This window comes from Salmo salar, chromosome 05, assembly GCF_965601325.2.
Source record: "Salmo salar chromosome 05, fSalSal1, whole genome shotgun sequence".
NCBI lineage: Eukaryota > Metazoa > Chordata > Actinopteri > Salmoniformes > Salmonidae > Salmo > Salmo salar.
Window position 1 is genome coordinate 37620393 of NC_138295.1, and position 12790 is coordinate 37633182.

Sequence of the window (12790 nt, forward strand, 5' to 3'; positions counted from 1 at the left end):
AGCGTACTGACGAATAAACAATGACTAATATTAAGATTGACTTGGAGTGTCCCTGTGTATGTCAGTGTGTGTGCATAGAGCCCTGTGAGGGTGCATTGAGACAGTGCAAAAAATACAAATAAAAGGTCACCTCAGATAGATCGGGGCGGCAGGTAGCCTAGTGGTTAGAGCATTGGGCCAGTATCGGAAAGGTTGCTAGATTGAATCCCCGAGCTGACAAGGTAAAAATCTGTCGTTCTGCCCCTGAACAAGGCAGTTAAACCCACTGTTCCCCAGTAGGCCGTCATTGTAAATAAGAATTTGTTCTTAACTGACTTGACTGGTTCAATAAATAAAATAGCCTGTGTGGCCATTCTGTTAGATATTTAGGCGTCTTAATGCTTGGGAATGGAAGCTGTTCAGGAGCCTGTTAGTGTCAGACTTGATGCACCGGTACCACTTGCATCAATAAGGGATCATAGCTTTCACCTGGATTCTTCCCATCTGTGCGCGTGTGAGTGGACCATTTTTAGTCTTTAGTGATTTGGACACCGAGGAACTTGAAACTTTCGACCAGCTCCACTGCAGCCCTGCGATGTGGATGGGGGCGTGCTCAGCCACGTTTCCTGTAGTCCACGATCAGCTCTTTGGCCTTACTGACGTTGATGGGAGGTTGTTGTCCCGGGACCACACTTCCAGGTCACGGACCTCCTCCCTATAGGCCGGCTCATCTTCACCGGTAATCAGGCCTACCACCGTTGTGTCGTCAGTAAACTTGATGATGGTATTGGAGTCGTGCGTGAACATGGAGTACAGGATATTAAGCACGTAGCCCTGTGGGGCCCCCGTGTTGAGGGTCAGCGTGGCGGAGGTGATGTTGCCTACCCTCACCACCTGGGGTCAGCCTGTCAGGAAGTCCAGGATCCATTTGCAGAGTGAGGCGGGTCCTAAGCTTGGTGATGAACTTGGAGGGGACAATGGTGTTGAACGCAGGGCTGTAGTCAATGAACAGTATTCTCACATTGGTATTCCCCTTACCTAGGTTGGTGAAGGCAGTATGGAGTGCAATTGAGATTGCGTCATCTATCGATCTGTTGGGGCGGTATGCAAATTAGAGTGGGTCTAGGGTGTCTGGGATGATGGAGTTGATGTGTGGCATAACCAGCCATTCAAAGCACTTCACGATTACAGAACGAGTGCTGCAAGGCAGTAGTCATTGTGGCATGAAGCCTTAAGAGTTCTTGGGAGCAGGAACGATGGTGGTCATCGAGACAATGGGGTTTACAGACTGGGACAAGGAGACATTGACAATTACCGTGAACATGCCTGCCAGCTGATCTGTGCATGCTCCGAGAACGCGCCGTGGAATACCGTCTGGCCCCCTGATTAAAGACCTTACTCACGTCAGCCTCGGAGAGCGAGATCAGCCAGTCCTCGGGGTCGGTGGGGAACCTCACGCATGGTATGTCGTTATTGTCGAAGCGTGCATAAAAGAGTTCGTCTGGAGGAGACAGCGTTGGGCAGATCACGGCTGGGTCTTCCTTTGTAATCCGTAATGGACTGTAGCCCCTCGCCACATGCAGCGAGCGTTGAAGCCTGTGTAGTATTATTCCACCTTATTCCTAAATTGTCCTTTTGCGTATCTGATGACTCTGCGGAGGTCGTAGCGGGACTTCTTGTACTTGTTCCTGTCTTAAGCCGCAGCCTCAAGAGTTGTCTGCGATAGAGCTTACTCTAGGCTTTGACAACAATGTAGTTTCCCCAGATACTTAATGACATTTTCTGCACAGCTCAATGACACACAGACTGGGTTGTATAAAACAGCTTCATATTTTTATTGGTGTTAGACACCTTGTGAGTTCAGCAACAGTAGTGTTCCTAAAGCATGAGAAAATACAACATACAGTAATTTATGAATGAAAACACATACATGTACATCATACACAGCCTCAAGGTAAAGCCCAGGCTCCGTTAGAGAGTATATTTATGTTTTCAATTACTGGACAGAGTTGGATAGTTAAGCCCTGATAATAAATGGCAACATTGTTGGTAGTTCATGATAAACTTATTCTGAAAAAAGGACAAAAATAAAATCACTTTTCATTCATTCTTCTAACCTAACTGTATGCCATGTATAGACAGTACTTTAAACGGGGTCAAGTAAACACCAAAGACACTGTACTTAGAGGCATAGCAGGCTAAGGCACACGTGACACTAAGTGGCCAGTTTATTAGGTACACCACTCCATTCACAAAAATGGTTCGATCCTACAGACAGTGAGTCACGTGGCCGTGGCTTGCTTTATAAAGCAGACAGGCATTGATGCATTCAGTTACTGTTCCATTGACATTAGAATGGACAAAACGAGTGACCTAAGCGACTTTGCGCGTGGTGTGATCGTCGGTGACAGGCACACTGGTTCCAGTATCTCTGGGATTTTCACGGGTTTACCGAGAAGGGTGCGACAAACAAACATCCAGTCAGCAGCAGTCCTGTGGGCAAAAACAGTTCGTTGATGAGGTCGAAGGAGAATAGCAAGAATTGTGCAAGCGAACACTCCTATCAGCTAAAAACAAGAAGCAGCGGCTCCAATGGATCACCAACACTGCTGCAACTGAAGAGTGGAAAAACTTTGCCTGGTCCGACGAATCCCAGTTCCTGTTGCGTCATGCTGATGGCAGAGTCAGGGTTTGGCGTAAACAGCTTGAGTCCACGGCCCCACCCTGCCTGGTCTCAATGGTACAGGCGGATGGCGGTGGTGTAATGTTTTCCTGGCAAATGTTAGATCCCTTGATACCCATGCTCCCTGTGCTCCAGGAGTGTGGGAGGGGGAGGGTGGGGCCACTGGAGGCTGGGACAGGGGAGGTGAGGGTGGAGAGTGGTTCCCGCAGACGGTCCGCTACAGAGAAGCACGGACAAGAGCGGATAGAGCGCAGGACGGCATCTTCTAGAGGGAGATCATATCATAAGATTGTACTTCATTCAGATTAGTGTAAATAAGAGGTTTTAGGGCAAATAGGCTAAGTGCAAATCTGAATTGAGTGAGAGTGTGTGTATCCTTACCCTCCACTCCACACGGGGGCGTCAGTAAGGTCTTGGCCTGGCTGTTTCCTGCCTGGGCAGCCCGCTGATAGAACCCTACTGCTGTTCTGAAACACTGAGGCACCCCGAACCCACTCTCATAACACTGGCCCAGGAACAGCAGGGCCTCGCTGTCCTACACATACCGATAGAGAAACACACATATGATTCACATTACACTGAACTGAGAACAGGTTATGATGGATGAGTGAGATATAATGACAGTTGTTGAGTTTAAGTGTAGAGGATGTCACTCACTCCGCTCTCTGCTGCCATCTTCAGGTAGTGCACCCACCGACTTACGGCCGTCTCTGACTGGCTCCTGTGAGAACAGGGAACCCAGATACACTTGGGCCTGAGAGAGAGGGGAACGAGAGAAACAGGAAGACAGAATAAGACGACTTAAAATCATTGACTTTCAATGTCGTCTTTTCGGCCAATTACACAATCATAACACACACTTCCTTCACACTCACCTCTTTCAGTCCAGCTGAGGCAGCCTGTTGCAGCAGGCTGATGGCTGAGTCCAGGTCCTGTTGTGTGCTTTGCTGCCCTCTGCTGCTGAGGAGGAGTTTGGCACAGCGGTACTGAGCCTGACTGTGACCCCCAGACGCTGCCTGCCTGTAAAAGTGAAGAGCCTGGAGAGGGAACACGATGAGGGGAGAAATGGGACAGAGAATTACGAATGTCACCAATGTTAAAAGTCCAGATTTGGACTGTGTGTCGTACATTTGATTGTGTGAGTGTCAGTGTGTATGTGTGAGTTACAAGTGTTTCTTACCTTCTCCCCGTCTTTGCCTACTCCCCTGCCTTTCTCGTAGCAGACTCCAGTGTTGAACTGGGCCTTGCAGTAACCCCGTCTGGCTGAGGCCAGGAAACAGGAGAAGGCTGCATCATAGTCCCCAGTCGTAGCACTCTCCAGACCGATGATGTTGAGGACTACAGGAACGCTGGAGTCGGCCACCTGCTGGAGGTTCTGGGCCGCCCCTGCTAGAGCATCCTAAAGATCACAGGATCAGAGGTCATGAACAGGAAGCCGCTTCACAATCAGACAGGAGTTAAACAGAGAATCAGCCTAAAAACATACCTGGTCATTCTGCTGCGGAGGCGGTTCTCGCTTTGTGGCTCTGCGTTTGTCTTCAGGATGGGAGGACTTTGAGAAGGACGTCTCCTCTGTAACATGGGAAGATTCAAGACTAAAATGTATGCATGCATTTAGGCCTGTGTTTGTAAATCAAGTAATCTGGTAGGCATGAATATGTAAAGACAAACTATAACTCTAATAACTATACGAGTACAATTTCATTGATTCATAAGAGAAATATAGTTACCCTGACCAAACACTGTTAGAATGTAAAGGGCGGCAGGTAGCCTAGAGAGGAGAGCCAGCAACCGGAGGGTTGCCAGTTCGAATCCCGGGTCCGACGGGAAAAGTCTAGCAGGAAGTGAGCTGGCAACCAAGGGCTGCTGGTATTAAATCCTAGATGCCATCGAGAAAGGCACTTAAACACCACAACAACAGCACCTCTCCAAAACCTGTGTGTGTGTGTCGTTCGGAGAGGTCGGGTTAAAAGCGTCAAATAAAGTCACATTTTGGTTGAGACCTTGTCTGCAATTGGCCAATTAAGTGATGTTAATCTCTTGAAGGTAGAATGTGAGACTGACCTCTTCCAGAGGAGTGGTGACGGTCAGCGAGGAAGCCGTCAGCGATCACGTCTTCATGGAGCTGGTCAGAGCTGCTATAGCTGTTACTACTACCGCTGGTGCTGCGTTGCTGGGCCTGCTGTCTCTGCGGCAGACAGCTCACACTCCTCCCTCTGGGCAGCACATCACAGCGAGACACTGGACGTACACAAACGGAAGGAGATCAGACTCATTCTGCATTCATGTACTTTTAGAATGCTCTCACACACACACAAAAGGGGAGTTTCAGAGTTTCCACATCCATCTGAATGTCACACCTTAAAATCATTCACTGGATGAATTGCTTGGGATTCTAGTGGTTGTGGAGTAACTCACGCATCTCCAGTAGGACGCGGAAGTCAAACTTCTGCAGGGTACCCTGTACGGCCAGGCATCCTGTGTTGGGATTGGGTTCGGCCCCAAAGGAGACCTGAGAGTGGACCCTCCTACAGATCTGCATCAACAGAACGGCAGCTGCCCCCTAGAGAAAGAGAAAGGTCATACAGAGTGACGGTTTACTGGGAATGTTGGGTAATACGTTTGTGACTGCGTGTTGGTTTCGTCGCCAGGTCATACCCAGCCCACAGCATCCAGGGCAGTGTAGCGCTGGAGCCCATCGTAGCAAAACTGAGAGCTCCTCTTCTTCCACCTCTTGTCTCCATCCTCCCCTTTCTGAGAGCTGAGAAAGATGGAAAGAGAAAGTGGAAAGAGTAAGAGAGAAAATAAAAAAATGGGTGATATGAGTGACATTTTTATAGACTTGTAGAGTTGTATTAAGCCATCACGGCAGGAGCCTCAAAAGAGTCACGAGAGAGGATGTTTGTCCCCATTTCCCCCCCAACAGTAGTCTACATGCACAGCAGAGACAGGCCAGGGCCCACAGGATGATGCAACCAGCTGCAAGGCTAGCGAGGAGCGAGGAAAATGAAGGGATGAGGTACCTGGTGTCGGGGGAGTGCTGGCCGGAGGAGAGGAAGGTGGAGGAGTGGATGACCTCATCCTCCACGTGATGATTCTGAGACAGGCGCAGGGGGGCGTTGCCATGGCACCGGCTAAAAACTGGGGGCGGGGGGGGGGCAAGATGGGTTGTGTTGAGTTAGCCTGGAAGATACTGCTGATACCATCTGCATTTTTGCTGCACATTTAATAGTGGGTTAAAGTCACATGCAGAGCACAAGCATTATCCTTTTTTCATATTTCATATGCATTTTAATAGGAGGCATTCTTAAGTAGTTGTGTTTTCTGTGCAACACAGGTCTTTATCGTCATAAGGATGTTCAAACAAACCACAAAACATAAGGTGTCACTAAACAGGTTACAGCAGCGGTTGGTTAGTCAATGTTTTGTAAACAGACCCCCAACCAGCTGAGACCAAAACAGGCTGGCTGATCACGGTTGGCACGGTGGAGGCTAGCCAACGGAACTCAACTCCATGATTAGAGTTGCCTGGAAACCCGACGTTGAATTGCATAGAATTCATCTTCGGGCAGAAATGAGCGTTTGACTCAGGAAAGTTTCCTCTCACGACCTCTACAAGCCAGAATGTTGAATAAAATGATATTTTAACGTACTTCACCGGTTGTCCACGAGACAATATAATATCCACGAGACAATATAATATGCACAGATAAGTAGAATTACATCAACTTTCCAAAGAACTGATAGTGCATTCATGTTTCCTGTCACCTGAAGCATGCACATAACCATAAACATTTGCATGAGCTCTGCAAGTATGCATGCATCTCGTGAATCTATTTTTATCTTGTGCGCTTGCTTAAGGTGATAGAAATCGGAATACACTACCAGTGCTTTGAAAAGTTTGTGACTATATACTAAACAAAAATATAAAAATGCAACATGTAAAGTGAACATTTTTTCATAGGCACAAAAAGCTTACTTCTCTCAAATTTTGAGCACAAATTTGTTAGCATTCCTGTTAGTGAGCATTTCTCCTTTGACAAGATAAATCAATCCACCTGACAGGTGTGGCATATCAACAAGCTGATTAAACAGCATGATCATTACACAGGTGCACCTTGTGCTGAGGACAATAAAAAGGCAACTCTAAAATGTGCAGTTTTGTAACAACACAATGTCACAGATGTCTCAAGTTGAGGGAGCGTGAAATTGGCATGCTGACTGCAGGAATGTCCACCAGAGCTATTGCCAGATAATTGAATGTTCATTTCTCTACCATAAGCCGCCTCCAACGTCCTTTTAGAGAATTTGGCAGTAGGTCCAACCGGCCTCACAACTGCAGACAACGTGTATCCACGCCAGCCCAGGACCTCCACACCTGGCTTCTTCCCCTGTGGGATCATCTGAGACCAGCCACCCGGACAGTTGATTAAACTGTGGGTTTGCACAGTTTCTGCACAAACTGTCAGAAACTGTCTCAGGGACGTTCATCTGCGTGCTCGTCGTCTTCACCAGGTCTTGACCTGACTGCAGTTCTCTGTCGTAACCGACTTCAGTGGGCAAATGCTCACCTCCGATGGCCACTGGCACGCTGGAGAAGTGTGCTCTTCACAGATGAATCCTGGTTTCAACTGTCCCGGGCAGATGGAGTCGTGTGAGTGAGAGGTTTGCTGATGTCAATGTTGTGAGCAGAGTGCCCCATAGCGGCGGTGGGGGTATGGTATGGACCAGGATAAGCTACGGACAACACAATTGCATTGTATCAATGGCAATTTGAATGTACAGAGATACCATGAAGAGATCCTGAGACGCATTGTCATGTCATTCATCCGCCGCCATCACATCCATGTTCCAGCATGACAATGCATGGCCCCATGTTGCAAGGATCTGTACATAATTCCTAGAAGTGGAAAATGTCCCAGTTCTTTCATGGCATGCAAACTCACCTGACCTGTCACCCATTGAGCATGTTTGGGATGCTCTGGGTCGAAGTGTGTTCCAGTTCCCGCCGATATCCAGCAACTTCAAGAAGCCATTGTAGAGCGAGACAACGTTCCACGATCAACAGCCTGATCAACTCTATGTGAAGGAGATGTCGCACTGTAAGAGGCAAACGGCGGTCACACCAGATAGAGACTGGTTTTCTGATCCACGCCTCTACCTTTTTTTAAGGTACACTACATGACCAAAAGTATGTGAATACCTGCTCGTCGAACATCTCATTCCAAAATCATGGGCAATAAAATGGAGTTGGTCCCCCCTTTGCTGCTATAACAGCCTCCACTCTTCTGGGAAGGCTTTCCACTAGATGTTGGAACATTGCTGCGGGGACTTTCTTCCATTCAGCCACAAGAGCATTAGTGAGGTCGGGCACTGACGTTGGGCGATTAGGCCTGGCTTGCAGTCTGCGTTCCAATTCATCCCAAAGGTGTTCGATGGCGTTGAGGTCAGGGCTCTGTGCAAGCCAGTCAAGTTCTTTCACACCGATCTCAACAAACCATTTCTGTATGGACTTCACTTTGTGCACGGGGGCATTGTCATGTTGAAAAAGGAAAGGGCCTTCCCCAAACTTGCCACAAATTTGGAAGCACAGAATCATCTGGAATGTCATTGTATGCTGTAGCAGCCCCTGACCATTATTCCTCCTCCAAACTTTATAGTTGACATTATGAATTTGGGCAGGTAGCGTTCTCCTGGCATCTGCCAAACCCAGATTCCTCCGTCGGAATGCCAGATAGTGAAGCGTGGTTCATCACTCCAGAGAACACATTTCCACTGCTCCAGAGTCCAATGGCGGCGAGCTTTAAACTACACCAGCCAACGCTTGGCATTGCACATGGTGATGTTAGACTTGTGTGCATCTGCTCTGCCATGGAAACCCATTTCATGAAGCTCCCAACGAACAGTTCTTGTGCTGATGTTGCTTCCAGAGGCATTTTGGAACTTGGTAGTGAGTGTTGTAACTAGAGGTCGACCGAATTCAAGTTTTCATAACAATCGGTAATCGGCATTTTTGGACGCCGATTATATTGCATTCCACGAGAAAACTGCGTGGCAGGCTGACCACCTGTTACGCGAGTGCAGCAAGGAGCCAAAGTAAGTTGCTAGCTAGCATTAAACTTATCTTATAAAAAAAACTTCAATCTTCACATAATCACTAGATAACTACACACGGTTGATGATTTTACTAGGTTAACTAGCTTGTCCTGCATTGCATATAATCAATGCGGTGCTTGTTAATTTATCATCGAATCACAACCTACTTCGCCAAACGGGGGATGATTTAACAAAAGCGCATTCGCGAAAAAAGCACAATCGTTGCACGAATGTACCTAACCAAAAACATCAATGCCTTTCTTAAAATCAATACACATTTTTTAAAACCTGCATATTTAGTTAAAAGAAATGTATGTTAGCAGGCAATATTAACTATGGAAATTGTGTCACTTCTCTCGCGTTCATCGCACACAGAGTCAGGGTATATGCAACAGTTTGGGCCGCCTGGCTCGTTGCCGAACTAATTTGCCAGAATTTTACATAATGATAACATAGAAGGTTGTGCAATGTAACAGCAATATTTAGACTTAGGGTTGCCGCCCGTTCTATAAAATACGGGACGGTTCCGTATTTCACTGAAAGAATAAACGTTTCGTTTTCAAAATGATAGTTTCCAGATTTGACCATATTAATGACCAAAGGCTCGTATTTCTGTGTTTATTATAATTAAGTCTATGATTTGATATTTGATAGAGCAGTCTGACTGAGCGGTGGTAGGCGGCAGCAGGCTCGTAAGCATTCATCCAAACTTTACTGCGTTTGCCAGCAGCTCTTAGCAATGCTTGAGTCACAGTGCTGTTTGACCTCAAGCCTATCAACTCCTGAGATTAGGCTGGCAATACTAAAGTGCCTATTAGAACATCCAATAGTCAAAGGTATATGAAACACAAATGGTATAGAGAAAAATAATTCCTATTATAACTACAAGTTAAACTTCTTAACTGGGAATATCATATGTTCTCATGTTCTGAGCAAGGAACTTAAACGTTTGCTTTTTTACATGGCACATATTGCACTTTTACTTTCTTCTCCAACACTGTGTTTTTGTATTATTTAAACCAAATTGAGCATGTTTCATTATTTCTTCGAGACCTAATAGATTTTATTTATGTATTATATTAAGTTAAAATAAAAGTGTTCATTGATCATTCAGTATTGTTGTAATTGTCATTATTACAAAATATAAATAATAATTTGGCTGATTAATCAGTATCGGCTTTTTTTGGACCTCCAATAATAGGTATCAGCGATGAAAAAAATCAGAATCGGTCAACCTCTAGTTGCAACCAAGGACAGACAATTTTTACATGTTTCAGCGGTCCCGTTCTGTGAGCTTGTGTGGCCTACCACTTCACTGCTGAGCCGTTGTTGCTCCTAGATGTTTCCACTTCCCAACAATAGCACTTACAGTTGACCAGGGCAGCAATTTGACTTGCTGGAAAGGTGGCATCCTATGACGGTACCAAGTTGAAAGTCACTGAACTCTTCAGTAAGGCCCTTCTACTGTCAATGTTTGTCTATGGAGATTGCATGGCGGTGTGCTCAATTTTATACATCTGTCAACAAAGTCTGTGGCTGAAATAGCCAAATCTACATAAACAATATATACAAAAGTGTCTTTATTCCCAGTCATGTGAAATGAATAGATTAGGGCCTAATTAATGTATTTCAATTGACTGATGTCCTTATATTAACTATAACTAAAATCTTTGGAATTGTTTCTTCTAACGTTTATCTTTGTGTTCAGTGTACTTTGCTGTGGGTATGTTGTCTCGTATTATTTCCGCCAAAAGGACCACCCGGACCGGTAAAGTATGTTAATAACATATAATTTCATTAAACATTCTGGCTTGTAGAGGTCGTGAGATAACTTTCCTTATTCAAAATGTCTGGCCGACGTAGAATTCTATGTAATTCTCCGTCGGATTTCCAGTCAACATTCAAGTTGAGCTTAATCGGCTAGGTGAAGGCAGTGTCAATTTAAGTACCCATATAACAACGATTTGTGGAGCAGAAAGTAGTACCTAAATGCTGGTTTACGTATACATAGAGCATGATCTGCCCCAGTTTTAAAAACAGACTTCCTGCATAAGTTAGTGCATTCTGGAACTTTAGAGAACTTACGAGCTAGCAAACATGTCAATGATTTTAGTTCGTGCGCATAACACTAACGTTACTCTCATGCCAAATCAAATATTAGCTAGCTGGACAGCTAATTGATTTGCAAATCTAGATAAAACAAGATTACACTTCTATAGACAAATCTAGCAAACTTCGACCCGAGTGCATAAACAAGGCTGGCTAGCTAACGTTAGCTAAAGTTAATGGAGAAAATTGTTAATGATATTAAGTTTACCTCTTCCAACGAACCCTTGTACTCTCCACATGTTTCGTTGTCCTAGAGCGAGTCTCAATATTAATATTTGTACATAATTGCGCTAAATGAGTCTCTTAAAAAAATATTCAGGGGAGTTTTCTCTCCATGAGTACAGTAACGTTAGCTCTAGCTAAATAGAAATATTATGTATTGAACAGTCACGAATTATTTAGAAAGGTGGCGGGCAACGTCACCCGGAAATAGCAAAACGTGAAATGACGCAAGAAGGTTGTTTGCGGTTACACATTGCCATCTAGCGGCTGTCATGGTTAGAACAAATCTAATAAAAAATGTTTAACATTTATTTAACTAGGCAAGCCAGTTAAGAACAAATTCTACTTTACAATGACGGCCTATCCCCTAGCCCGGACGACGCTGGGCCAATTGTGCGCCGCCCTATGCGACTCCCGATCAGGGCCGGTTGTGATACAGCCTGGGAACGAACAAGGGTCTGTAGTGCCTTAGACGCTGCACCACTCGGGAGAACTAAATCAAATCAAATCAAATTGTATTTGTCACATGCGCCGAATACAACAGGTGTAGTAAAACTGACTTTGAAATGCTTATTTACTGGCCCTTAATTAACTAACGATGCAGTTTTAAGAAAAATGAGAGTTAAGAAAATATTAAAGCGCAACAATACAGTAACAAATCAAATTGTATTGTATTGGTCACATACACATATTTAACAGATGTTATTGCTGGTGTAGCGAAATGCTTGTCTTCCTAGCTCCAACAGTGCAGTAGTACAGTATCTAACGATTCACACAAATGTAAAAGTAAAATAATGGAATTAAGAAATATATAAATATTAGGATGAGCAATGTCGAAGTGGCATTGGCTAAAATACAGTAGAATAGAATACAGTATATACATGTGAGATGAGTAAAGCAGTTTGTAAACATTATTAAAGTGACGTGTTCCATTATTAAAGTGACCAGTGATTCCATGTCTATGTATATAGGGCAGCAGCCTCTAAGGTGCAGGGTTGAGTAGCCTGGTGGTAGCCGGCTAGTGATGGCTATTTAACAGTATGATGGCGTTGAGATAGATGCTGTTTTTCAGTCTCTCGGTCTCAGCTTTGATGCACCTGTACTGACCTCGCCTTCTGGATGATAACGGGGTGAACAGGCAGTGGCTCAGGTGGTTGATGTCCTTGATGATCTTTTTGGCCTTCCTGTGACATTGGGTGCTATAGGTGTCCTGGAGGGCAGGCAGTGTGTCCCCGGGAATGCGTTGGGCAGACCGCACCACCCTCTGGAGAGTTCTACGGTTGCGGGCGGTGCAGTTGCCGTATCAGGCGGTGATACAGCCCGACAGGATGTTCTCAAATGTGCATCTGTAAACGTTTGTGAAGGTCTTAGGGGCCAAGCCGAATTTCTTCAATCTCCTGAGGTTGAAGAGATGCTATTGCGCCTTCTTCACTTCACTGTCTGTGTGGGTGGACCATTTCAGATTGCCAGTGATGTGTACGCCGAGGAAGTTGAAGCTTTCCACCTTCTTCACTGCGGTCCCGTCGATGTGGATAGGAGCGTGCTCCCTCTGCTGTTTCCTGAAGTCCACAATCAGCGCCTTCATTTTGTTGACGTTAAGGGAGAGGTTATTTTCCTGGCACCACTCCGCCAGGGCCCTTACCTCCTCCCTGTGGGCTGTCTCGTCATTGTTGGTAATCAGGTCTACTACTGTTGTCATCT

At 45.5% G+C, this 12790-nt stretch overlaps 1 protein-coding gene across 1 annotated transcript; it reads right to left on the reverse strand.

Moving 5' to 3' along the window:
• Positions 1-1790: 1790 nt before the first annotated feature.
• On the reverse strand, positions 1791-11298 carry LOC106604786 (DAP3-binding cell death enhancer 1). Its single transcript, XM_045718155.2, is given in 12 exon segments — positions 1791-2924; positions 3044-3197; positions 3320-3352; positions 3354-3416; positions 3538-3699; positions 3843-4061; positions 4149-4234; positions 4727-4903; positions 5081-5225; positions 5321-5423; positions 5686-5803; positions 11076-11298. Coding segments are annotated over 12 exon segments (1569 nt in total). The 5' UTR covers positions 11107-11298; the 3' UTR covers positions 1791-2646.
• Positions 11299-12790: the final 1492 nt, after the last annotated feature.